Source organism: Argopecten irradians, chromosome 2 (genome assembly GCF_041381155.1).
Source record: "Argopecten irradians isolate NY chromosome 2, Ai_NY, whole genome shotgun sequence".
Classification (NCBI taxonomy): domain Eukaryota; kingdom Metazoa; phylum Mollusca; class Bivalvia; order Pectinida; family Pectinidae; genus Argopecten; species Argopecten irradians.
The window spans coordinates 10,833,931-10,860,698 of NC_091135.1; the positions used below are offsets into that span (position 1 = coordinate 10,833,931).

General features: G+C 33.8%; 2 protein-coding genes across 2 annotated transcripts; one reads left to right on the forward strand and one right to left on the reverse strand.

Moving 5' to 3' along the window:
• Nucleotides 1–4,665: 4,665 nt before the first annotated feature.
• LOC138316435 (uncharacterized) lies at nucleotides 4,666–10,241 on the reverse strand. The gene is made up of 4 exons (XM_069258128.1): nucleotides 10,133–10,241; nucleotides 8,570–9,241; nucleotides 7,052–7,208; nucleotides 4,666–5,388 (listed from the first exon to the last, which is right to left on the reverse strand). The coding sequence occupies exons 1-4, from the start codon at nucleotides 10,239–10,241 to the stop codon at nucleotides 5,058–5,060; spliced, it is 1,269 nt and encodes a 422-aa protein (XP_069114229.1). The 3' UTR covers nucleotides 4,666–5,057.
• Nucleotides 10,242–15,144: 4,903 nt separating this feature from the next.
• LOC138316880 (fibrinolytic enzyme, isozyme C-like) lies at nucleotides 15,145–25,289 on the forward strand. Its single transcript, XM_069258527.1, has 7 exons — nucleotides 15,145–15,353; nucleotides 16,315–16,400; nucleotides 19,050–19,204; nucleotides 21,576–21,657; nucleotides 22,810–23,002; nucleotides 24,177–24,313; nucleotides 25,106–25,289. The coding sequence occupies exons 1-7, from the start codon at nucleotides 15,311–15,313 to the stop codon at nucleotides 25,259–25,261; spliced, it is 852 nt and encodes a 283-aa protein (XP_069114628.1). The 5' UTR covers nucleotides 15,145–15,310; the 3' UTR covers nucleotides 25,262–25,289.
• Nucleotides 25,290–26,768: the final 1,479 nt, after the last annotated feature.

Here is a 26,768-nt window from a genome sequence, read left to right on the forward strand (position 1 = left end):
TATGCCGGTGCGAAGAGATGAAATGCCACCTTCTCTCTAGAGGATACAAATCGCATCTGATCGACCAAGAAATCGACAAGGTCCGCGCCCTTGATGGAGCCAATCTCCTCATATACCAAACCAGAACTGCCACTCAACGTGTTCCCTGTGTGGTAACATTCCATCCTAACTTACCACATCTCCCTTCTATCCTTAGGAACCACTGGAAAATCATTGAGTCATCAACCAAACTTAGGCGTATTTTCCCAGAGCCACCGCTACTAGCCTACCGCAGACCAAAAAATGTAAAAGAAACTGTAGTGAGCAGCAAACTTCCTCCTCTTGCTCCTGTTGCACAAACGGGTTCATTCCAGACATGCAACAATAAACGGTGCATGATGTGTCCATACACACATCCACAGACACATTTGAATGTGCTATCAACAACAAAGCATACAACATCCGACAGAACCTGACGTGCAAATCCAGCAATGTCATCTACCTCCTCTCGTGTAGGAAATGCTCAATGCAATACGTTGGGGAAACCAGTGGTCAACTCAACGTCAAAATCAACAATCACCGCTGGTCTATCAAACAGAACAAACCTGACTATCCGGTTGCCAGACATTTCAACTTGCCCATCCATAGTTGGAAAGACATGCAGGTGATTGCAATTGAGCACTGTTCCTACTGGACACAAACCAAGCGTCGATCGAGAGAGAGATTCTGGATTACCTATCTACAGACCCGCTATCTCAAGGACATTAATGAACGTTAAATATACAAACTGACATCAATTGATCACTTGCTCTTCAATTAATAATCCCTACTTCCAGCATTTTCCCGTTCTGTTCTACGCGTTTTTGATCCTTTACATATGCTGCCCAGCAACTTGCCACTTGCCGAAGGTTTAATTGCGCTCCATTGTCATGCTATAGCGTTCTAGTTTAATAATTGCGCTCCATCTGTAATATCTGTCTGCTTTGTCCCGCATTACTGTTCGTAACCTATTATGTAATCGTGTTCGTTTTGTATGTCTTGATAAAGGGGCAGATCGCCTCGAAAATTTGACAATTTTGTTTTGTCCACACGGTTGGAATTACTTCCTTGTCCCACATTTTTATGAACATCGATATTTATTTGCTACCTTCATTGCCAACGAATGCTGCATTCGTCAGGGGGGCGTTCTTTGACCAATGCTTTTCATGTAATTAATATATACATTAGAGATTGATTTTACATTTGGTAAAGAAACGACATATCTAATGTAAAATTAAGGACCTTTATTTTGTTCCAATTGATATTATATCGCCCTTGTACAACTTAAAATAATGACCGCGGACTACGCCCTCGGTCATTATTTATTTTACGCGAGCGATTTAACACAATACGGACATCCCCAAAGGTCCATGATTGAAATATAACAAAAAATTATAGTGTAATATCATAAGAAACCGTTTTGCGGTTTATTGAGGGTGTCCTATGATTTTTGTGTTATGTCTCCATAACATAAAAAATCTATTAATTAATCATTAATTACATACAAACCTACATTGTTTATTATGTATGGAGTATATATCACCATTGCATAATCAACATCGTACCTTAGAAATGCTTCAATCAGCTTATTTAATTATGCATCCTTGTAACCCTGACGAAAATGATATAAAAAAAGTATAACTGTCAAAAAAAGTAACAAAACAAGCATAACCTTGATGAAACCAAAATACTGAGACTGAGAATTTTTGAAAAAAAAAAAAAATAAATATTAGCAATCGAATTATTTTCTTTCTATTTCAAAGATGTGCAATCCAAAACGGTTGGAATTACTTTTTGCGTTTGTATTTGATAAATGCTTTAAGCTTTTCTTCTTCGCATTTGGTTACTAAGATTCACTTTTTCCTGTTTCTTTAATTGTTGATATTATATCGTTAGAAACTTTTCCAAATGTTTAACCGCGGACGACAAGAAACGACATTATTTATTTTACGCGAGCGATTTAACACAATACGGACATCCCCAAAGGTCCATGATTGAAATATAACAAAAAATTATAGTGTAATATCATCAGAAACCGTTTTGCGGTTTATTGAGGGTGTCCTATGATTTTTGTGTTATATCTCCATAACATAAAAAAATCTATTAATTAATCATTAATTACATACAAACCTACATTGTTTATTATGTATGGAGTATATATCACCATTGCATAATCAACATCGTACCTTAGAAATGCTTCAATCAGCTTATTTAATTATGCATCCTTGTAACCCTGACGAAAATGATATAAAAAAGTATAACTGTCAAAAAAAGTAACAAAACAAGCATAACCTTGGTGAAACCAAAATACTGACACTGAGATTTTTTAAAAAAAAAAAAAAAATAAATATTAGCAATCGAATTATTTTCTTTCTATTTCATAGATGTGCAATCCATAGTTTTGCGTTTGTATTTGATAAATGCTTTAAGTTTCTTTTTCGCATTTGGTTACTAAGATTCACTTTTTCCTGTTTCTTTAATTGTTGAGAATGCATTTAGAAATTTCCAAATGTTTAAGGACGACAAGAAACACGTGTATTCTGTACATTTTCATCATGGTATATAAACTAAGCATGTTGATATCAATGATGTTATATATCAATGGTTATTGAATATATCGTACATATACATAGGTTAAATGAAACCGAAACTATAGTGAAAACACGCTAGAGTAAGCAGAAAAGGATGATTTTATTCAGTCAAACATGATAAAATTACATTAACAATTTATTTTAATTATCTTACTTTCTATTATGATTATATTTTTAAAGAGGAATTGACATGGCTCTAGTCTTTTCGTAATATATTTAATCGAAAAAAAATACCAAATTTCGCCAAATGGTAGAGTTGGTATTCTTATGGCGATATTTCTTAATTAAAAATGTCGTAGTTAATCAGGATTGTAGCAATGATGGGGGACTCCGTTGGTACGCTCTGTTGATGCCACAGTCCACACTAAGGTAAACATCACATAGGAGAACCGCTTTGTATAACCTTTGACCCAAGGTATGTTTGTCAACTGATAGTTTATATTGACAGACTACGCTAATGCATTGTCATCTTATTTTCGTCGTTTCTATATATGAGTCTCTTTAAATATCAATTAAAATCCTACTTAAAATCTTTATATCCTTTAAAAAAAAACATTATCAGAGATTGGTCATATGAAAATAGTGAGGGAGTTAACCATGGAAAGTAATTAATTGAGAATAAGTAAGTATTTGGCGAACAAACAGTTATACAATGCACTCTACACAGGTACAGAGGTAAGAACGAAGCGGGTACACACGCTCGATTAAGAGGCAACTGAGGGGTATTCTCTACTAAGTAATACTTCGCTTTTTTGTAGTTTTGGCGTTTAAGTGCGTGTTTAAAGTCGTCAGAATGGAGTATACAGTTCTACTGAAGTATTGTATTTTTATTTAGGAAAGAAGAACCTGTTTAATACGGATGAACTTTGTAAAGCATTGAATAAATCTAAAAAAGTTCTAAATTTCCCCGTGGTATCCGGGTACTTATAGGCACAAAGGCTATTTTCAGACATACACATTTATGTGTTCCATTTCTATATACTTTTAATATGCATTTTTGTCGAAACTTTACATATTTGAACAAAAGTAAGTAAATATAAATTCATAAGGATCATCAATGTTTAGATTGTAAAACATTCATAAAAACATAATGGGACTTTAAAACCCTTTCACAGAAACATGTCTATCAGAAGTATTCAGTCTGTTAGCATATCCTATTGTATTTTTATCGTTTCTTTCACAACAATTTGTATCATAAATTTACAACTTAACACCCAATTCAATGAAAAGCACACAGTGAAATTCGACATTTTAGTTTTTCGTATTATATATTCGACATCGTAGAATATTATCATCAAACACTTTAAGAAAATCTTCAATGAAATTTTAATGTAGCAATACGAACGAGAGTGTAATTCTATGAATCAACGAGATTAACACTTCTTCACACAGCGATCGATGCGATCTTAACCCTGCTATGGAGGATTTCAAATGGATAATATTTTATCTTTTAAAATGATATAAAATCCTTACAAATTTTTCCTTTTTTTTATCACGTTTGAGAGACTATAAATATCAAAGGTACTTATTACGTTTATATATGTTTTGATTTGATTCTAAATGATTCTCTACTTTGGATGATATTAAACATCATCCATACACGTATTTTACACAATGTGCTGAATTCCAATATTTCAAACCATCGAAATATCCGAATCAATATAATTACCAAGACAATATGTCTTCAGGTAAATTCAGGTCAATTTCAGGTGAAAGTTTTCAGGTCAAATTTTTCTGGTCAAATTTACCTGAAATTAATATGAAATTGACCGGAAATTGACCTGAATTCACATGAAGAATTTGACCTGAATTCACAAGAAGATTGTTTCAGGTCAATTTCAGGTATAATTCAGGTCAAAGTTTTTTCAGACCAAATTGACTTGAAGATATATTGTCTGTGTATAATAAGCCCTGTAAGTCCGCACCACTACGATGCTCTACGATTCGCTCCAACACAAGGTATCGAAGAACATCGTAGTGGAGCGGAATTTCAAGTCTAACAATTAGATTGGTATCAAAATATAACTTCAGACTTCAATATATCACTTTTCGATTTTCGGTTACAACCGTCCTTAATGTGAATATTAATGTCCCGCTTTCCCCATATTTGAAGAGCACAGAAATGTCAAAACGAATGAATGATAAGCGTTTCAAATCACTAACAAATCGTTTATGTACGTAAATATTTATAATTCACTTATATGTGAACGTCATTAAGGTCATGACTCCTTTGATGGATGAGTAAGCAATGCGTAAGGTTTCGTTCAATAAATTTGTAGATCATTTCATCCGGTGGTTATTAAGATTACAAGTCAATGTCTAATCACCCATTCAAAATGTATTATTGGTCATTGTAACAATGTCATGGACATTTAGAAAATGGGTATTGTATACAATGACGTTAAGGACATTCAGATAATCACTGATAAAATTTCAGGAAGTTCATGATTACAGCTTAAAAGAACCGATATGTTCTTTCGGCCTCTTTTTTGACTTCATTCCATTATGAGAACTTTGATCGCCTTCCTCCTTTAACCGATCTTCACTAATTGCCATAATGTACATCCGTTTTAACCGCTGAAGTAGCCTCTCGACGTTAGTGAGATCAATCCGGAAAAATCCATTAAAAGGATTATCAAGATCCGCTATTATATAGCACAGCATAGTGATTGAGAGAACGGTAATTATACATATGGTTAGCTCCAGTTGATAGGATTGCGCCTGAACCATCAGGATCCCCAGAAATGTAAAGTACCCGAGAGTCTCCAACAGTGCCCATCTATAGTGAGGAGAAAAAAAGCAAATGTTTTATATTTAGATACACATAGTCGTTTATCGTTAATACTATCGTCTGATAGATTGAAAATTAATTTACTTAAGGAGGGATAATGCCTAGTTCTATTACATGCACTCAAAAACATTTTCCATAATAATATTGCACGAAAGTGCTTTAATATCTACACATAACTCCTGAAATAGCGTAGAACTCTTAAATCTCTAAGTACGGGTATGTCCTTTTAGTCATTTGGAAATACATTTTAAACTAGTTGGAATTATTCTGCTCTTATATCGTCTTTTAATATATGTATAAGCTGTAAAGGCCCACTACCGTTCCGAAACGGCTTTAAATTTTTTAAATGGGAATGTAAAACAAGATCGATAATTTTGTAGAGTCTTAAGAATTATTAACTTACCGTTAATACTATATTTATCATCACCTTCTGAACGATTTGATTAAAATAAATAAAATGTTTATTTTCATAACGCGGGTCGTATTATGTTTCCCGCCGTCGTCCTAAATACCGGGCGTAAGTTGACTATCACTGCGCCAGACGGCAAAACAGCGAATTGACTCTCCATTGTTTTCATATATTACGCAGGAAATCTTGCATATGTTTGGTGTCGTAACCTTATTTTAGGTCATCGGTACGCATTTTCTGATGTTATTAATGTTTTTTTAAGAAACCTTTATATTTTGCTCCGGAAAGGTAATGGGCATTTAAGCAGTTAAATTGCGAGAAATCACCTGTCGAATATTGGTCTTTAGGCTCGGCAATAACCGGAAAAAGACGTTAAGCCCTTAAAATCAATCGATCGATCGAAGCACGGATCAGTTACTATGTTTGTGAAATCAATCAATTGATCGATCGAAGCACGCGTACGGATCAGTTACTGAGTTTATGAAATCAAAAACTTCATTGCACAAACATAACGGGTACGAATAGAAGAGAACAACCAGCTAAATAATTTTACAAAGACCACAGTGTTAAACTTTGTTAAAGTTTTGTACTGTATTATTAAAACAAAGGAATATTAGTTAGCTATTTTGTTCAATAATTAAAGTCTAGGTTCTCATATAACACTGGATACAAAAAAAGTTTGGGTCCTTCTGCTCAACCTCAAACCAGGGTAGCTATATTGAAATCAGGCGCATTTTGCACTAAAAATCCTGAAAAGTTTTTACCTATTCATTATCAAAATTAATATTTTGAACCTAAATCTCAATATGAATTAACAAATTCATATCATGGTTATCTAGTAATAATTACCTGTCAGAAAACATTTTTCATAATTAGCAAGCCAATCAGCGGCCGGGTTAAAATTCTATCCTGAGCTCAATCTTGTATACGCAGGGGCCATTTCGAAGGTCTTTTTTATTTAGTTGGCTGTTCCCTAGAGAGGTAAGATATCTTGATAACCTCCATAGTGGATCAGTGGAGCAAAGATGTCCAGAGGAAAATGAAGTCACGTTATTATTATATTTTTAATTTCAGTTATGAAACATACCTATAGTATATATACCATCGTTAAAATGCCGTTAAGTGTCCATGTTCATGTTTCACGTACATGTTGCGCAAGCACTAATTGTGTAGTTATAGGGACGGTGTTCTGACGTTCATCAACCCAAAGCATAAGTGTAAAAACCAACAAACAAAACTTACTCTAAAAAATGCATTTTCCCATGTAGATTTTCCCTGTTTGCGGTTCCTAGATGACCGAGATATTTCACAAATCGACAACATATGACTTCGTCAGTGACATCTCTGTGTTGGAGGGATTGTACTTCTCGTAAATAATCAATTATGCACCAAATGTCATCTGTAATATAAACTTCATTAAAAAGTGAATATATAACAGCAAAATACAAAAACGAAACATGACAATAAAGCTACATTAACCTTGTTGTTACTTCCTTAATGTTATGTTGCTCGCAGATTAAATGGAAATATCATAAATGGGCTGTGCAAGGATAAATGCATCTTTTTGTTACACCAAAACGGTGTCGGAAGCGGCATTTATATGTCCTGGAAGAATGAGAACAGTTTTCAATGATTGGCATGTTATATTTTTATTCACTTGGAAACAACCGATTTTTTTTTCGCCAGTAAAACAGAACGTAAATTGCCGAGTCAAGGATATGCCTCCTCGAAGATTGCCTGGAAATCTATTTGATGGTTTGGGCAAGGACACATGCATATTTTTATTACCCTCTAAAGGTGTCTGAAGCGGAATTAATAAGTCTTTGAAGAATAAGTCCACTTTTCAAGTATTGGCATGTTTGTTTGTTTGTTTGTTTGTTTTTTTTTTTTTTTTGTTTTTTTTCTTGTTCGCGGTTAACCTGTCAAAACTGGCTTTTGTCTATCCGATAATTGATATTATCGTGACGTCATAATAGAGACATAAGAGACACTAAGGCTATTTATTAATTTAAAAAAATAACCTCTTGATAATCAATGGAGTCGTACATTGGAATTATCATATTCTATGAAGGTTTTTTTAAATAAATATAAGCATTGATGTCACCATTTTTTTTAAATTTCAAAGGGTTATAAAAATAAGCGAGAACATTTTGTGAGAATCCGCTACGAATTATGAAATTCCAAACAAATTATTGCTTAAGAGAAAATTTCTTGCAATATGCATCATGGAAAAATAGCTTGCTGATTTCGGTAAGGATTCCCATAACCATAAAACCGGTGTGCAAATGTTTGGCTTGTAATAAAATGACAATTGGTCTTTTCAATGATAACGGAAACCGGTTGTATTAAATTTCTTCATTCTCATATTTTTGCTTAAACATTTTTTTATCTTGCAGAATCAGTGATTTAAAATGTGTATTGAAAGAAAATTCTTTTAAGAACTATAAACGCAATTTAACGCTAAAAATATAAAAATGTAAAACCACTAGCACTTCGGATGCAGCCCTAGTATGCTCGGTAAACAGAGTTTGTATTTCGATCATTAGACATATATATATACATGATTAAACACCAATTATTGTTCAAATAACGAGTATCGTAATGCTCTGTCGGAGATGGAGCATTTCTAAGTAAAAAAATGGCTCAGTCATACTAGTCGAAGGAATGAATGTGTGAAATTTAATAACAATTGTTTAGCATCAGTAGTTATGGATTATTTCTAAACAATCTAAAAGCCCAATTTAGACAGAGATGAATTACCTTCGCCTTCACTTTCATTTCCCTGGGGGTCTTTTCCAGTATTATTGATATCCATGATTAGTTGCATCATGGAAATGACTTCCCTTTTAATCGCTGCGTACATCTTAATCCTGGTCTTTTCCGAAATAGATCGGATACTCTTTGTCATTGAAATCAATTTATTGATATGTCTTACATCGCATGTAATGTTTTTCATTATGTCTGTTTGCTTGTCCAGGACTTGTTGGAACGCGAATCCAAACGAAACAGCATACACCATACCGGAAGGTACCAAAAAGCAAGCGATAGCTTCGTTGATGTTTGGTGTCACATCATAAATATCAGGAGGCCAGATAGCCCTTACCATTGGACTATAGAGTAGCAGTGTTAGAGGACAAAAACCAAGGGTCAAGGCTGAAGGCAAACAGATCCGAAAGAGTTCCTTAGCAGAATTTTGAAAACACGTGAAATACTCCACCACCTCTAAGTCTTTGTCTGTTAGAAAACAGTTTTTATTTCGTTTAGATGTTGATGCCTTTTTCGGTTTGTTTCCTTTGAAGCTCAGTAGCGTTTTCAATGTTGTGGTATTCACAAACGCAATTTTTGGCGTTTTCATAGGCTGAACTATTACAGATCGTATGCCATGGCGGTTCTTTTTATTGCAGTGTGTGCATATCCATAGGGCTAAGATACCTAAAAAAAACATAAAAGTCTTTTATTCTAGTGTGTACATTCACAGGGCTATGATACTTGTATCAAATTTATATGACTTATCGTTATGAAACAAAATTATTCAATCAAATATAAAATCAAATAATTTTATAAATTAAAAAGACTGCCATAATGTGTTATCGCTTAAAATAGGAGTACCAATTATTATCTGGATTTAAGGGCATTAAAGCAGCCTCCAAGATAAGATAAGATTAATAGAATTTACATGGATCTGTCAATTGGACAGGGGCATCTCAACCCGAGTGAAAGATTTTGACCGGTCCACCCGAGGCTTGCCGAGGGTTGACGGCCAAAATCTTTCACGAGGGTTGAGATATCCCTGTCCACTTCACAGACCTATGTTTGATTCTTTTTCTCCCATACTAAGCAGAAAAAATTATGAAATTCCACTTGGTTTCCAGCTTTTTCATCGCGCCATTATCGCAAGAACTCCGTTATGCGTCAAAATTGATGACGTCATCTACAATGCGCGCCGCAGTTACGCCACATATATTGATGACGAAACATTATTGTCAAGCGCGTGAGAGCTGTCATACACTCCCCCCCCCCCCCTGTGTAAGATAGAGATATAACATATTTATTAACTGCTCTGAGAGATAGCGCATTTAAACATACATCTATCGGGGGTTCCAATTAATTTTCACTGATCGTATATTATTTCATTGACTTTCTGGAGAAAAGCAAACCAAATTGAAATGTACAACATGTATACGAAAGACATCGCATAAGACAGATGTAAATAAGATGCCAACATTTCCGTTTAAAACTACTATCCATGGTTAATAATTTCTTGAAAATTATATTTTTTTAACAATGTAAAAATGCTGGAAAAGTTATTGTAAAAACATATACCTAAAAACGCTGCGAAAAGCAATGCAAACGGTGGTACAATAATCTCCTGTGGAGTTGGCTCTGCTTCTGCTGTGTCTTCTGGTTCGGGTAGACTACTGTTAACTGTCATTGTTCATTACAGTGTATTCACAACCAATGACACAGGAAAATAGCAACAATCCAAAGCTAATTTTGTTTCAAAAATCACTTTCATCAAGACAGTATATATTTTATCAGGCCATGGTCACTCGTTATTTAAATAGGAGAGATGGTAATCCAACTTGGTTATACGCTCACTTTGTTGAACGAGATAACAGTGGACCACTACACCTTTCATGTTGTTAATGTTGTATATTTATACCTACGTCTTGGTCGTTAAATATGATGTACACATCGGTCACCATATTAGAGAGATTTTAACGTGAATGCATGAATCCTCTCTTTCTCCTTTAATTTTTAACGTTTCCCTGCCCTCAGCCTGTTTAAAATGAGTTTAGTTGATAGGTGAGGATGAGGATCACAAACAAATTTCAGTTGTCACCATTCAAGAGTTCGTCCCCCGCATTAGTTATTCCAACAACACTTGTTTCTACCTATTTAGCATCTCTGTATTTCGTATAAAACAGACCTATGTTGAAGTGCTCCAGCATGATATGGAAAACTACGTAATTATCACAGATTCATCGACCGGTGAACGCACCTTGTTACCGCGCCTTCGGTAATGCATCACTCAGTGGGCGTTGGGTTTGATATAGACTGTACCTGGGAATTGTGAGTGTTGCGGACTACTTTGTACGAGTTCATCAATAAGCACTGATTTTTTATGCATCACCGAACAATAAATATGTATTGCATATTATAATTATCACTCCCTCTGTGGATTTTCGAAATGTGTAGTTATACACGCTTGATTGTTGAATTAAGTGACTCTATATTTCTGATCAATACAAAATCGATATTTTCTATCAATACAAAGCGCAAGACATGACAGGTTATTAAGAGTAAAACTATTTCTGTATCATATCATGAATTGAACAGGACTTTTTCGTAATTGTCAACTGAAAGGATTTTTGTTATTTAAACATAATTTTTTATCGTGTCTAATATCTATATAGTGGGATTGGGCAGAAGCTAACGTGTATGTAGCCTTCTTTTTATTTTTAATGTTTATATATTTGCCATTTGATATCGTCATCATAATACAAATGTAAAAACAAAGATTACCATAATACATTGTATTCACTCCAAACTAAATATAATGATGAAGTTAGGTATCTGTGCAAATTAAATCCATTACTATAACCGTTTTATTATTTGTCATAGCCTATACATGTATTGCGAAGTTCGTGTGTACCTGGTGTTTCTAAACATAAAAATGAATCCATTGTTTAATGATAATATTGAAATTCAGATCTTTTGTTACACAAGAAATGAATCAATCGGCTACATAAAACCTTGAACACAGTGACAGTGATGTTGATGTGGCTTTGTTTGGATACTGGTTCGGTGTAATCAAATATGTCCTCGTATACACAATGGTTATATATTGTATAGCAAAACCATATCCCAATCTATAAATGCGTTAAACAGACTGTATCAAATAGATTCTCGTGACGAAAAACAGAATCGCGTTTTTACCACTACATGTACCATAACTGTTGTTTTAAATGAGATCAAAACCGGGTCAAGTTTTAATCTTTATGAGACTTGGATGATGACACCAGAACCACAGTCATGATATTCGAGGTTTTTTCATAATTCGATTTGTCGTTTTTGCTGATTTTTATAGTTTTCTTTTTCGTGTTTACTCATTTTCGTAGCTTAGTTTATCGTTTCCGTTGAGCTATCCTGTTTTTCTTTTATCATGATTTAGCTGATTTGCTTTTTTTTTTAAAGCTATACGTTTTTGTATAATCTGTTGTATAGAACTTCAGTATTCATGAAAAATGATGTTGTTTATTGATAAGACCTTTTTATATTTGGCATAGTATTTATGAATACGGTCAGATTTCTAAGTTATTAAGTGGATAAAACAAACGTCATCAGCTTACCGGAACTCATCCTCGATACTCCAGGGGTTCCGATCACTTACGATCTCTACACCCCTGGACTATCTCATAATACCACTGGAGGCAACAGAATAGAACAGGTAATTTAATCCTTTGATGTACATCAAAAGAGCCGTATAACTGTGCATTGTGTTTATGCCTCGTTTATGCCTTTCAGATTCCTCATAAGATGTAAAATTATAATCAATCTTTTTTATATATAGTAATGGATAACAATTATAACGGTTAAATCGATACATATATTGAATCAACGGCCTTGTAGTACGTATTAAACACTGTCTTTTCGATTTTTACGTCATCATTCGCCGCTGAAAAGCCGCAAACCGTATTCTGTTGAAGGTTGCTGGGGTTTTTTTTCATTCAAAATGACAAGAAAAATTATTACAGTCAAAGAATATAATTGGCACAATTGCCGATATTGGCTTTTCATAGAACTTTAGGGCGAATACGCGAACCGTATTCTTGCGAAAATTACAATTTGATCTTTTTATTCTATCAAATATCCAAGGAAAATATTAATGTGCTATTTATGAAAAAAAATGCTTCAAAATTTTTTTCGGCAAACAGATACGCAGTATTCATGTCTATGACACATGTTTGTATGTTTCATTCAGCAAAAGACTGCACTGCCTTTGTACGCAATACAATAATTCAATTTTGCTTCTAACGAGTTTATTGGCTTAAGCATTTACTTTATCAGCCAATAAAGAAAAATGCGATAATGGCGTTATGATTTCATAGACACAAAAAATCCCAAAATAAATTTTAAATATTGAAGAGATTATCTTTAGTAAATTGAATCATAAGGATTAATTTGAATAGATTTTTATGTTATGGAGATATTTCCCAAAACTCTTCGTGGTTTATTTAGAGTACACTAAGATTTTCGTGTTATATCTCCATATTGGCCATAGTTGTGTTTTTTTCAGTTTTGCGTCCTTTGGATTCTCAAAAACCTACCAGTAAGCAAGGAAAAAAACAAATACGAATAAAACAACATGGAGCCCACGCTTTGTCTAGGATGCTTACACTTTGACCAGTTTTGTTCTTGCAAGTGGTAGAATAGACAATATTTCATAAATAGTCTCCGTATCATTGATTCATTGGTTTGGTGTACAAAATGGAATGCAACAAACATATTTCAACATTAAAAATTATTAAAAGATTTGTCAGATTAAAGTATGAGAAAATTCTGTTTTGACATGGTGTCTGTTATAACATAAATTTATTAAATGTTGTTGCTCCATATAATATAGCCCTCATAAAAAAATTAATAACAGCCTTTTTATAAATTGTAAAAATAATAACTTGTGTTTGTTTTTGCCTCACAACAGCACAAAACCTACCCGCACGCGGACGCAAAACAGAAAAAAACCACAACTATGACCTTAAACATAAAAAATCTTTTAAGTTAATTTTTTATTATACAAACAAAAATGTGATTTACCCACACTTATATCTACATACTCTCACTCACATTATACATCTATTTGCCTATCTAACGATATGGGCTATAGCAGGACATGCTTATAGGAAACTATATATATATATATGTAAATAACACATATCCACACTATCACAGATTATAAAATTATCATCATGGTTATAATATATCGTGCTTTTTATCCTGCTAAGTACTAGAAATTTGACAGGTGTGGACGTCGAGCACGTGGGATGGTACTGGCTCATTATGGTAAGTTAATGTACATATGGTGACTTATTACTGTAGCGAACAATATCGATTGTCTTTGCAAGACTGCGAAAGAGCAAATAAATATGCCGAGATGACGATGAAGTTTTTGATCGTATTAAAGACTGAACTCATCTTTTGTCGAATGCGTTTATTGCACGTGGCGCACATGGGTAGGAAGCTGTAATTAAGATGATAGATTTATAGCACGCAAACATCAAATATAATATTTTATGAATATGTTATTAATGTGTATTGATTTTATCATTACCCATTCTAACTTTCAATTTTATCAGCGCAGTTTGTTTTTGCCCATGTGTACAAATTATTATCATCATATCGTGTGTATCCGCCTGTCCATCCATCCATCTGTCCGTGTCTGTCCATTAATGCGTTTCTTCGTGTGTTTGTTTGTCAATCCAACTTGATGAAATCATATATGGAAGTATGTTAATATTCAGTATCTGTTCTGTTTGTCTATATGGACATGTTCACAGACAGATTAACAGACGGGTGGAAGGGAGGACACGTTGATGCCCCTGGAGATATATAGATAATCGATTTATTCGTTCGTTTCTTGTTCGTTCTCTATTGTGCGTTCATTCATTCCGATACCTGTTAAAGAATTAACCACATAGAATTTAAAATGATACAGATCTTATAAGTTTAACGTTCAACATAATTGTAAAATCATATTTAATTAATATATAATTAATAATAATATAATATATATATTCACTGATACCAATATGGGGAAACCACGAGATCGATAGTATCGTACACGTTACTGTGAAATCATTTATTTTCGTTGGGCTCAATTTTCGTGGATTCTAAAAATGATAGGGAGTGCATTAAGGGGGAACAGGGCCCAGTTTCATGAACATTCCTTAAATTTAAGGAATCCCTTAACTTAAAATTCTACATAGGAAATCATTACAAAAGATAAGGAAAAATCTTAAGTTAAGGAGCGCTTCCTTAATCCGTAATGCTTTCCTACGGTGAATTTTAAGATAAGGGATTCCTTAAATTTAAGGAATGTTCATGAAACTGGGCACAGGTCCTGTAACTAACGTGTTACTTACTCTTACATTTTATATTTATATAAAATGACATATAGGACTTGCCAGTCACCAGCAAAGTTTATAAAGAAATAAGAAACATGGTGACGTGTTGTAATTCTTCCCAACTGAAATATTACCGCATCATAAAACATTACAAAACAACTGATAACTCTGTCAAAGTACGTGAACAAATAAATTAATGTCGCAATTATCATATATATGATGCTTTTACCCTGTTGAGTACTCTAGAAATTTGACAGGTGTTAGACGTTGAGGACGTTGGGATGGTGCAGATGCTGTACGTCGTATCACGATCCCTTTAGCATAAAAAGGACAGCCTCACAGAGTTGGGGTATACATCATTGGTTTTTCGTCCATCATGATGAAAGGGCTCGTCTTCGTTTGTGCTTTATTGGTTGTCGGTAAGTCTTCATTTCAGTATAATACTTTTACTATAAGTGTATATGGTTTTGTGCGTTTTGTTGGCATAATGGATTTATTTATAAAACTATTTCCCAGGTATTGATATGAAGGATATGGATATTCTTACCGAAGGTCACAAAGTGTTGTAAAACCCAAGGAGGATTGCCCCCTATCCTTCATATCCCCATATATGGAAGAGTATTTTTCTCTCATACCTCGCGGTATTATTGCAATTTTACAACTATGGTATTCTCCCATTTTGAAAAAATATCGGACAAAAAACTGCGACTGCAAAATAATTCTCCAAACATGAAAATCGCGTGTTATTTTCAATGCAAATCCCGTGATTTGCATTTTTTAAAGTAAAACCGGCCAATTTACTAAAAAAAAATACCGAGAATTGTTTGTTGTTTACATCATTTGTTCAACGTTTCTTTCACCAAATAAGAATTTAATTTATATTAGACATGGATGTCATCAAAAAGCTTACTATGTTTATTATCTAATAAAAATGTTTGTTGTCATTTCATACCGTTAGACGTTAAAATGGCGTGCAAGGTATGCATGTGTTATTTAATATTACTTTAAGTTATGGTTACAATAATATATATATATATCTTAAATCATAAGGAAACGTAGCGGGACTGAAATTTTTCGATTATCAGTTAAGATATATAGCTCAATCTGTAGAGCATATTTGCAACATTTTAATCAGTAATGTAATTAGTGTCAACACTAAGTTACACCTGTTAAAATATTAAAGGCCCACTACCTTTGCGAAAACAATAAATGTATAGGAAAATGAGTATTAACGGTAAGTTAATAACTTTTGTGACTCTATAAAATTATCAATTTCGTTTTACATTCCCATTTCAAAAAATAAAAGCCGTTTCAGAAAAGTAGTGGGCCTTTAAATTATATAGATAAATGTATTTGATATCTGATCATTTATAATTATAGAATCCTTTGCGATGCCAAAGTCGGCACCGCTACCAAGACATCCTTCTCAGGATCTCATCGATGCGGCTAAGATTGAAGTTGAACAGGTAAATATGCTACAATAACATGAATATGTGTTAATAAAAATGAAACAATATAAAATTCAAAATATTTGAACATTGTATAATGATGATAATTTTTGCTGCTTGAAAACATAATATATTGCAATCACAAATTCCGAATTCGTGATTAGGGCAGCTGTATTTTCAGTCGACTCCACACTTGTGCTGTTACGTACATTGTATGACATCCATTTCTGGATAACGTTCCCGTTTTCCCTACCTTTACTGTTAATTATACCTGAGTAAATCTAGTATTTTAAGACTGTAATTATTAAAATAACTTTCATCATACATTCAGAAAGCTGTTAAAGGGACAATTCACTCAGGCTAATTCTTTTACATAACCAAGAAGCAAAATATGGCATAAATGTATTGTTCTACATTTCTTATGAAACATATCACATAAAAAAATGACAAATTCCACGTCATTGTTTAGTATTTTAATTAATATCGTTGAAATATCAAATCGTTGATCAATACGATTAAGCAGGTACAATATGGACGCTGTAGCCATACCCGAGCCAAAGTCACGCACGTTAAACAAATAAACTACATAACCACTGAGAATGTGATAAAATGATTTTAGGCAAGACAATTCACCTAATAAGGTAAACACACTACTGTCAGAGCGATTTGAGCAGTTCTAGACAAAAGTTGCATTACTCTACGAGCAAGGGACAGGGTTCGGCTTACAAGAAGTTCGACCACAATGTGTAATAGCGGACAGCGAGCGAGTTTGAACATCTACACACATGTCACCACCATGGGCTTTTCAGGCATATCACATTAAAACCGACTGATCTAATTTCCATTAGAACTGGTTTTTATCGATATAAGTACAAATTTTAATGTTCTCTTAGACTGAATTGTCCCTTTAAGGAATGTACGATAAGTTTAACTGTCGACATAATTGTAAAATCACAATTTGTTTATTAACTTGCACTGTTACCAATATGGAGAAACCACGCAATCAGTAGTATCGTGCACGTCAAATGATAGGCGCGCATCAGGTGTACTTACTTTTATTTTTTATTCATATAAAACGATTTCATTTAAGTTTTTTTGCCAACTTGACGCAGACATGGATCCTTGTATGTTTTGACATTTACGTTGCTCTATGTGTGTATTCCCGGTATCGAGGGTTTTTCGAAAAAAACACACTACAGTCCAATCTGTCTTTACAACCATCTCTATTAAGCGACCCACTGCTCTAGGCGACCATTTCAATCCCCCGAGCGATTTTCCTCTATAGTGTAACTCTATTAAACGACCAGTTCTTTTAAGCAACCAGCGACCACATTTTTCTTTCCCTGTGGATGCTGCGTTCTGCATTCGGTGAGCAAACAAATCCCAAAATCACCCCCATTCCGTATTTTAAACGAAATTGTTTTCCTGTATTATACAGAATGCCATTGCGGATACTCTGAACCAAACTGCAAGTCAAATGATGCAGTAAAACATTAATCACGGTACATTTTGTTACCTGAGGCTGGCATGAACTTTTCCGTGTACAAAACGTGAAGTTAGCACCGGATTCGGATTCGGGATTCGGGTTTCGAATAACGAATCCGGTGCCAGCACCTTATTCGTGATTCAAAAATGAACAAATTAGTTACAATTTTAAAACACAAAATACGGATCAAAACATAATTTCAACACTTCAACAAAAAACAGCTAAATACCTCGATAAATTGTTTTGAGTTTGAATAACGAATAAGGTGTTGGCACCGTATTAGTAATTCGGTTTTTACTTTTGAATAACGAATCCGGTGCCAACATCTTATTCGTTATTCAAATTGAATAGATAAATAACAATTACAAAACATTAAAAAAACAAATCAAAATACGATTTAACAATCTCAAAAACCTCGACAAATTGTTCTGTAAAATACCTTCATAGATCGTTTTTCGTTATTCGATTTAATTACATGGACATCATTTAAACATATGAAAGCCGTAAAACACGTCCTTAAGAGCGTTTTTTCGTTATTCAGATTGAATACTGAATCCGGTGCCAGCACCGCGATTGTTTTTCAGTAAAACTGACATAGACATCACTTTAAGACTTCAAAACCGTAAAACACCTCCTCAGATCGTTCTCGTTATTCAATTAGAAAACCAAAAGAAAGTTCCCTTACAATTAATTATGGAGAGAAAGGAAACATTTTTTTCTTGAAAAAGCATAGATATGCTAAGAAAATAAATATATGATAAAATATTTTCTGTTTGATTTTAGTTTACGGGACATATTTACCTAAGACGATTATCAAAAGGTTAAAAATGACATACTTGAATGTAGAAACAATTAAAGGTTCAATTTCTTAGGACAAAAGGTACATAACAACATGGTTACTTGATAAAACAAGTAAAAAGAATATTGAAGTGTGAGAAAATTTTGAGTAATGTGAGAATACCTTAAGACGACCAAATTGCATTTCTATTCATACCGTGTAGTATGCCTTTGTTTTATTATTAGTCTCTTCCCGTGTGCCTTGTATGCATCCAATATTTGACACTGTCGGCATTTTTTTTTTTTTTTTTTTTTTTTTCTTATTTTCAATTGTGATGACTTGTGGTCATATTTTAAAGGACTTACAAAGTATAGATGTACTGAATGTAAATTTTGATTTTTAGCTTACCAACAGTAGGATTATCGAAGGAGAGGACGCCGAAATCGTAAATAACCCCTGGCAGGTGTCACTCCGAGTCTTAAGCAGTCATAGCTGTGGTGGGGTCATCCTCAATTCGGACACTATTTTGACGGCCGCGCACTGTGTAGATGGTCTTATGTAAGTTTTCTTTTTTTTAATTGTAACACATTAGACAGGACAAACAGAGACATTTTCACTTTATACATACACACACATTATGAATTGCAGAGAGACGAAAATAGAAAAATCAGAAAAACAAAGAAAAGGGAGCGAGAGAGAGAGAGAGAAAACATAAAGAAAGGGGATGATGGGTAGACAGGGGGCGAATACGTGTGACACATGATAAGAAGAAGATATATCATATTGGCATACACCGTGTAATCAGTATAATAAGATATTTTAGAGTTCTTAGGAATGCGAATAAAAAAGTTTAGCTATTTTTCCCATTTATTTCATTTTAACACTTGCTCTTTCGCCCTTACTGGGAGTACATTCTGTTATATATATTTGTTAATACTATAAAAAATTTCAAGGTTTTGAAAAGACCATCAATACATCTCATTTTTCAAATATACCATTATATATCTATAAGAATTCATTGTCAGCTTCGAAAGAAATGCAGTTGGAAAAATATAGACCAAATATAAAATCTGTTTATTGAGACAAAAATGAATAAGTAAAGAATCAAGTAAAGATGTCAAGCAATCTAAAATATTTTGTACTTCTTTGCACTTCCATAGAATATGAGTAATTGTTTCATTTCCAGAATTACATAAAGTACAATTAGGAGAAATGTAAAGGTGTGTCTTAAAATGTTGTTTTAAAAATGTGGTAATATATTCCAGTTTTACTATGAGATAGTCCAGTGGTGTATAAATTGTAAGTGATTGGAACCCCTGGAGTATCGAGAATGTAGTTTAATCATTTTTTTCTCATAGTTCATCTTTGTCATCTCATTCAAGGAGACATAAATATCAGAACCTAATAGAGTAAATCTCTATTTACCGCAGCAACTCGGAGATACGTGACTTTAGAGAATTTTACATATTTTACAGTGATCAATGACATTTGTTTTAGAGACATTCATTTTTAGTTCTAAGTTCAATAATATATTTTTTTAGTGATTGCGCTGTACCATCAAGAGCAAGAGAAGTGAAAAAGAAATTATGACAAATATTAATTGCAATACCTTTGATATTACTTTTCTATCTCAATCCTAATACTAGAACTCAGTTTCTTATTGAATTTCAATTGCTAAAAAATACCATCATGCTCTCCCCGTTTTTTTCACTTTGATAACTTTGAACTCAAAAATGTTCATTAAGAAGAAGGCAACACCCCTGAAATTGGATCTACAAGAATCAAAGAAACACTGAATTTAATAATATTTTCTCTTTTTTTTTCTTTTTAACATACACTATATTTTCTCTTTTTTTTTCTTTTTAACATACACTATTTGTTTTCAAACCTTTGAAATGTGAGAAAAGATCTTTGCATTTCTAAGTGTGAAAATATTATTATCTGTTATAATGGAAACGGTATGGAGTGAAAAAATTTAAATACAAACACACCTGTGCCAACTCGAAGAAAAAGAATTATTTTCATGATCTTTTCTCCGTGCATAAGAACTATCAACTTACAAATGTGATTGAAACAAAGTAGAATTTGAGTGAATCAAAAGAAACTGATTACACTAAAACACGTTTTTTCAGTTGAGTGAAACTACAGTACCGATCCTTATTATGACTGAAGGGGTAAAGTGACATTAATAAACATGTACTAGCCAGTCACTATAGTATTTGTCTTGAATTCTCAATACTTTTATTCAGAAAACACCAAGTAAATCCCAAAAATGTAAATTAGACAATACCGCATGCCTCAACTTTCGTGATCTAGGCCAATCGATCGTACAGCAAGCATTATAAACGTTTCAGCAGTTTCATGTTAGAAATCACAGACGTCTTGGGAATAACGTAAATGTACTGATATATAATTAAATCGTTAGTTCTGATAAGGCAATAATACACAAAACACTGCCTATACTGCTCATTTTACACCAAGTACCATAACATAACTATGCAGTCAGTTAGGGAAAACTGAAAGTGGGAAAAGCTTCTACGTCATCAGAATGTAAGGAGAAATATGATTTGCCAAAGAAAACAAGCGGAGCGATATTATATTTCATTTTGAATTGCCGGTTTTTGATAAGTTTAATGTCGAATCTGACATGAATGTAACACTGTCTTAAACAATTTTAGAATGGGGATAGAATGTCTTTATTCATAAATTTACAGGATAATGAATTTTGTCGTATTAGCACTCGACTTCGTGTTCAAACAAAAATTCACTATCTAATTTCCAGTAGATTCATGAAGAAGACATTCTATCCCCTAAATATTACACGGGCAAATGCACAGGATATCAGACGGATTAATTTGATAAATACAAATATACATATATACAGCAGAAAGAGCTGCATCTTTATTTATTAGTATATACATATTTTCAGTCCTAGCTTTTACAGTGTGTATTATGGCTCCTCAAATAGAGATAATGGTGGAACCACCGTGTCAATTGCAAACATATATCAGGTACGTAGCTAAAATGTTGTTATACCAAATAATATCGTTTTACATAATATATAAAAACTTATCTTTGTCACGTAAAATAACGTTTTTTGATTCAATATGGCATGTAACCCTCTATGATACTATCCGACAGGAAGTCAGTAATTTGACCGCCGTCCAGCGAATCATATCTTCGTTTGTATCCATACGCTTGTGTCCAAGCCAGATCTAGACGTACAGGCGAGATGTTCTGATTGCCTGTGCTGGATGTAACGGACTAAGAATGTTTCTTGTACAACTAAGTTTATAACACTTATATACGTACTGCTTGTTGTTTAGTCCTTTCATCAAAATGTTTGCCAATGAAATTGTTTGAAATTAAAATCAACTTTGTTTGTTTGTTTGATTAAATTAACGTCTTATTGACAGCCAGGGTCCTGTAATTAGGACGGCCTCCGATATATACGCTGTGTTGCGTGTATGAAGTGTTGGTATGTGTTTTGGGAGACTGTGGTATTCATGTATTCGTGTTGTATCTTCTTGTGTAGAGTAACTTTGTTCTTTTTATAGTGCTTAATCAATGAAACATGCCGCCAAAGAAACCAAGCAACACACACTACTCGGTCACATTATACTGGAAACGGGCGAACCAGTCGTCCCATTCCCGGTATGCTGAGCGCTAAGCAGAAGCAGAAACTTCCACTTTTATAGACTTTGGTTATCTCGGCCAGGGGATAGAACCCAGACCCTAAGTCTACCTCACAGGGGCGAGAGCTCAACAGAAGTTCAAAAGTGAGGCCGTGTCAAGGGAAACGTTAGGGAGAACAAAGTCAGTTAGGAAGAAGCGAAAAGATAAGATCCTAAATTAAGTCGCCTTTTACGATCATGCAATAGGGGCAGCAGGTACAATTCTTTCAAAGCTACATAGATAATCGACACTTGCACTTTAAATATGGGTTATATTATACTTTGATGTTGTAAGTATAAACTGGTGACTCAAGTTCAAGTTCTTTATTAGTAAATGCAATTTAGCTTATCAGTTTATCGGATAAGAACCAGTTTTATAATAATGTTTTTACCTTAAAAATATACCCTCTTCATTAACTTTTATTTATTTGCTTATTTATCTATTTACTTACTCTACTTTACTTACGACGTCCTTTGTTTATTTCACAGCATCCTTCCTATAATCAAGGTACCGGTAGCTATCCGAATGACATCGCAGTATTGAAATTAAGAAATCCTATAGCTTTAGATAGTAATGAAAATGCCGCAGCCATCCCGCTAAATACTAGGACAAACAGTGAGTTGGCTAGATTGGGATTTGGAGACTGTAGAATCACTGGTTGGGGACGTACTTTCGGCGATGGTAAGACCTTATTCTAAAAATTAATACAATTTTGTGAATTAGTCACATATTTCTTTGGTTACGCTTTATGACTCCCATCATTTGTTTTCCAAACCTAATGCTTACTGATCGGCGAAAATAAAGAATACTAAATATGAATAGTTTTCCGTTTTCTCATATATTATCATGTATCAACATAAACGGTGGCTTGTTTCTATAAATGCAACCGCTATGTATTTAGGTTCTGATTGGTCTAAGATAAGATATTTAAATGGATCACAAAATGTTAACATTTGAGTGAACCTCTTTCGTTATATTGTTGAAGACAAACAGAATGGTCTCATTTGTATGAATTCCAGCTGCAATGGTGATAAAAAAGCATTTGAGTGGTCAAAATTATTTTTTTTTATGTTGACTTAAATCGATACAAACAGTTATTAGGGAGTATCGAGCGCAATGGTTATCATTGTGAAGACAAAATCAGATTTTTTTCAAATACAAGAAACGAACTTTTTAATCATGTATTTTCATAATTTTAAGGACCAAATGCGAGTTATTGTAAGCCTTGCTCAAGTCCAAATATTTGACTTTCGAACGTTTCACTGAATAATTTGATTTTTTTTTCGTCAAAATTGTTCTTCCTATGTTATTTTCAGGAGGTGATACGTAACTAATGAATCGCAATATTTATCAATGTAGTCACCATACACTCGGAACTCTTCGGATGTTACTAACGTACACATGTATTGACCCGCTGAATCTATGCTAATAACACTATTGCAACATACTCTTTCATCGCATGTATAATATATCCTACCTATATCATAATACATAAATAATTACCTATCGCACGATAGTATATGTATTATCATCATTAACATCATTATTAAAAAATAAAAATAATAAATACCCTGGCACACCCGAGGAGTTCCGAATGAGTCACCATGGGGTTAGACTGGATTGCCTGCCGTAGTTTTTCTTCTCTCCGCTAGGCTTCGCTCCTCCGAAAATAATAACTATTTATGTGCTTAGCCTAGCAGAGGGATTTGGTACTAAGGCAGGTAATCTAGTCTACCATGGTGTGTGTTCTAGTCACGATATTCCTTGTGAGGGAATGATACGATTTTCATATCCGCCGTTATCACATATTTTTATCGTATTATAATAAACTGATTTATTGTCTTCTTCAAAATAGACGATCTTCCATTATTGCTACAAGGAGCTAATATTAATGTCCTTGAAGACAGTGTTTGTAAACAATCCTGGGGAAGCGGTATACATGATCCAATCCACATATGTGTAGGAGGACAAGGCACAAGTGGTGCATGCAACGTAAGTACCACGATACAAGATACAGTACGCGTCAGGTGGATTTGTCCCCATCCACTCTTAGAGTGTTAGGAGTGTCACATGAGTGTAGGGGATTAGTACAGGCACAGTAAACCACGTTATTTTTTGCGTATACAATAATATACGAAGTCGTTGTTTTCAACATATTCGTCGAATACATAAACTCGCAATCAACGGCTCTTACTCTGTTAATCGTGTATTCATAATTATGTACGAATTATCAATTATTCGCGAACCGTTTCAATTTGCTTTCGAGTTCGAAATATTGCGAAATTCTGTATCTCACGAAAATGAAATTGATTTGTAGTAAATATAATTAAGTTTTTATAAGGATGTGGTAATTACTCAGGTGATGTCACAAAAACACAATGCTGACGAGTGTTACTTTTCTAGTTATTTCATTATCAATATGCTTGCTAAGCGTAATTGAGTTTGTGATGTCGGGGGATATAGCTGAATGATTTGTTTTATGTAGCCAGGTGCCCGTTAAAATATTGGGTTCATGTACATGTTCTTGCTGTTCTTTCTGCAATGTGGTATCAATATCTAAACTATAGTGTCGATGAATCGTTTTAGCAGCCTTAACACTTTGTTACAGAAAACCACGATTGGATGTGCGATGTCGTCAATTGCTTTACGTAGTATTAGTCGTGCATCATTTACTTGAAAAACTCGTTGTTTTATATTGTTTGGGATTTAGTCAAAGGTTTTTCGACTTTAACAGAATTCCTTGAGGTAGTGTCACGCAATAATGTTGATATTGTCCTACTTCAGGGTGACAGTGGTGGCCCGTTGGTGTGTAAAAATACCCAAGGTGAAATGGAACTTGTTGGAGTGACGTCATGGGGCGCGACAGGCTGTCCAGCAACTTCCCCATCAGTGTATACAGAGGTTCTCTACTTTACGGACTTTATCCGAGCCTACATGTAGTAAACACAACATACAGCACTTGACAATATTTCCTTCAGATTTGTAAATTTCTTTTCAAGAAATAAAATCGTTATAAGTTTCTCAAAATGATATTTAGTTATGATTTTAAAAGATTCATTATTCCCAAAAACTGGCATTTTGGCATGGCAGATCCCAAAACATATATGTAATGGTCCCGAAGTCAATAAGGTTTCTTATCAGGTACTGACCACTTGTCGAAGCTTTTATATCCAATTATTCCGGCTTTCGTCAACCTTCAACGTTTATGCATCTGATGGCGATCAAAACACGACAAATGATTATAAGTAATGTTTTCGAACAAACGATCGTTTTTATACGTTTTCCCTTCGCTTCAAATTGCTGATGAACGGTCGAAGGAACGAACGAACGCATGTTCGGAAGCAATAAGACCAAATGAAAAGAGCTAACGAAAATCTGAAAGAATAATGACCGAACGAATGAAATTATTTTTCTTATATTTATCATCAAATATCAAATGTTGTTTATTGTTATTATTATTTGCTTGCTGTAACAATGCATCATGTTAATAATGTCGTCATATCCGCTTAACAAACCTAATAAAAGTAAACAGTTGTAAGATTTTTTTAATTTCAGAATATTTAACGCGACATGTCCATACACGCCCTCTCCCTACTCCCAAACATTCTATTGTGTTCTTATGCAGTCATGTAAAGCATATCTTTGACTTCAGTAGTTAGACGCAATGTGTAAAATTACTTGCTAGTAAGTGGACTAAATCAAGGTAAAAAGGACGCAACTTGAGATGATCTCGGCGACAGGTCGCGATCGTTATGCAACTGTGATGATCAAATTGCCATTTTTACGGGCCAATATGTATGCTATAAACTCTAAAATCAAAATCTTTGTAGAAATTGTGCTATTTTAAAAGAAAGTATACATGTGCGAAAAATCAAATTATGAAGGCACTGAAAACTCTTGAAGTTGCGGTCAAATTTATGAAAATAAAATGAACAAATCGACACATTCGCAGGGATATTTTTCGCCATTTTGTATAATATTACTTTGAAAACTTTTATAGACATTTGTCCAAGGTGTATATGTGCGAAAAATCACCACTCTATATCAACTTATATTGGCGCTGAAATCTCACAAAGTTAAATAGTTAAAATCAAATTTAAAGAAAACGAACGCTTCCCATATAAATTTGCATGCCTATCTTTCCACCAGTTTGTATAATAGGACCTTGAAATGAAAAACCCTTTGTAGACATTATGACAAAAAATGTTTAAAACGATTATAAAATTATTTTTTATGTTCTATATCTCCGCCATTTTGAATGGTAAGATTTTTGTCACAATCTTCCTAAAGAACCTGAACGAAATCGAGGATTTCAAGGGCTCAGGTACGTACATAACGTGTCCAAAGTTAAGCGTCGTAGCTCGTTTCGTTCCAGAGCTTACAAGTGTTAACAATATCTATGAATATCTGTATATAATAATAAAAAGGATTTCCATCAGTAAATAAA

Excerpts from the sequence above, each read along its gene's own strand:
- LOC138316880 (XM_069258527.1), top strand. The coding sequence starts at position 15,311 with ATGATGAAAGGGCTCGTCTTCGTTTGTGCTTTATTGGTTGTCG. Across the intron at positions 16,401-19,049 it reads CTAAGATTGAAGTTGAACAG|CTTACCAACAGTAGGATTAT; the intron begins GTAAATATGCTA and ends TTTGATTTTTAG. Across the intron at positions 19,205-21,575 it reads CACTGTGTAGATGGTCTTAT|TCCTAGCTTTTACAGTGTGT; the intron begins GTAAGTTTTCTT and ends ACATATTTTCAG.
- LOC138316435 (XM_069258128.1), bottom strand. The coding sequence starts at position 10,241 with ATGACAGTTAACAGTAGTCTACCCGAACCAGAAGACACAGCAGAAGCA. Across the intron at positions 9,242-10,132 it reads GCTTTTCGCAGCGTTTTTAG|GTATCTTAGCCCTATGGATA; the intron begins GTATATGTTTTT and ends TGTTTTTTTTAG. Across the intron at positions 7,209-8,569 it reads AAATGAAAGTGAAGGCGAAG|ATGACATTTGGTGCATAATT; the intron begins GTAATTCATCTC and ends TTTATATTACAG.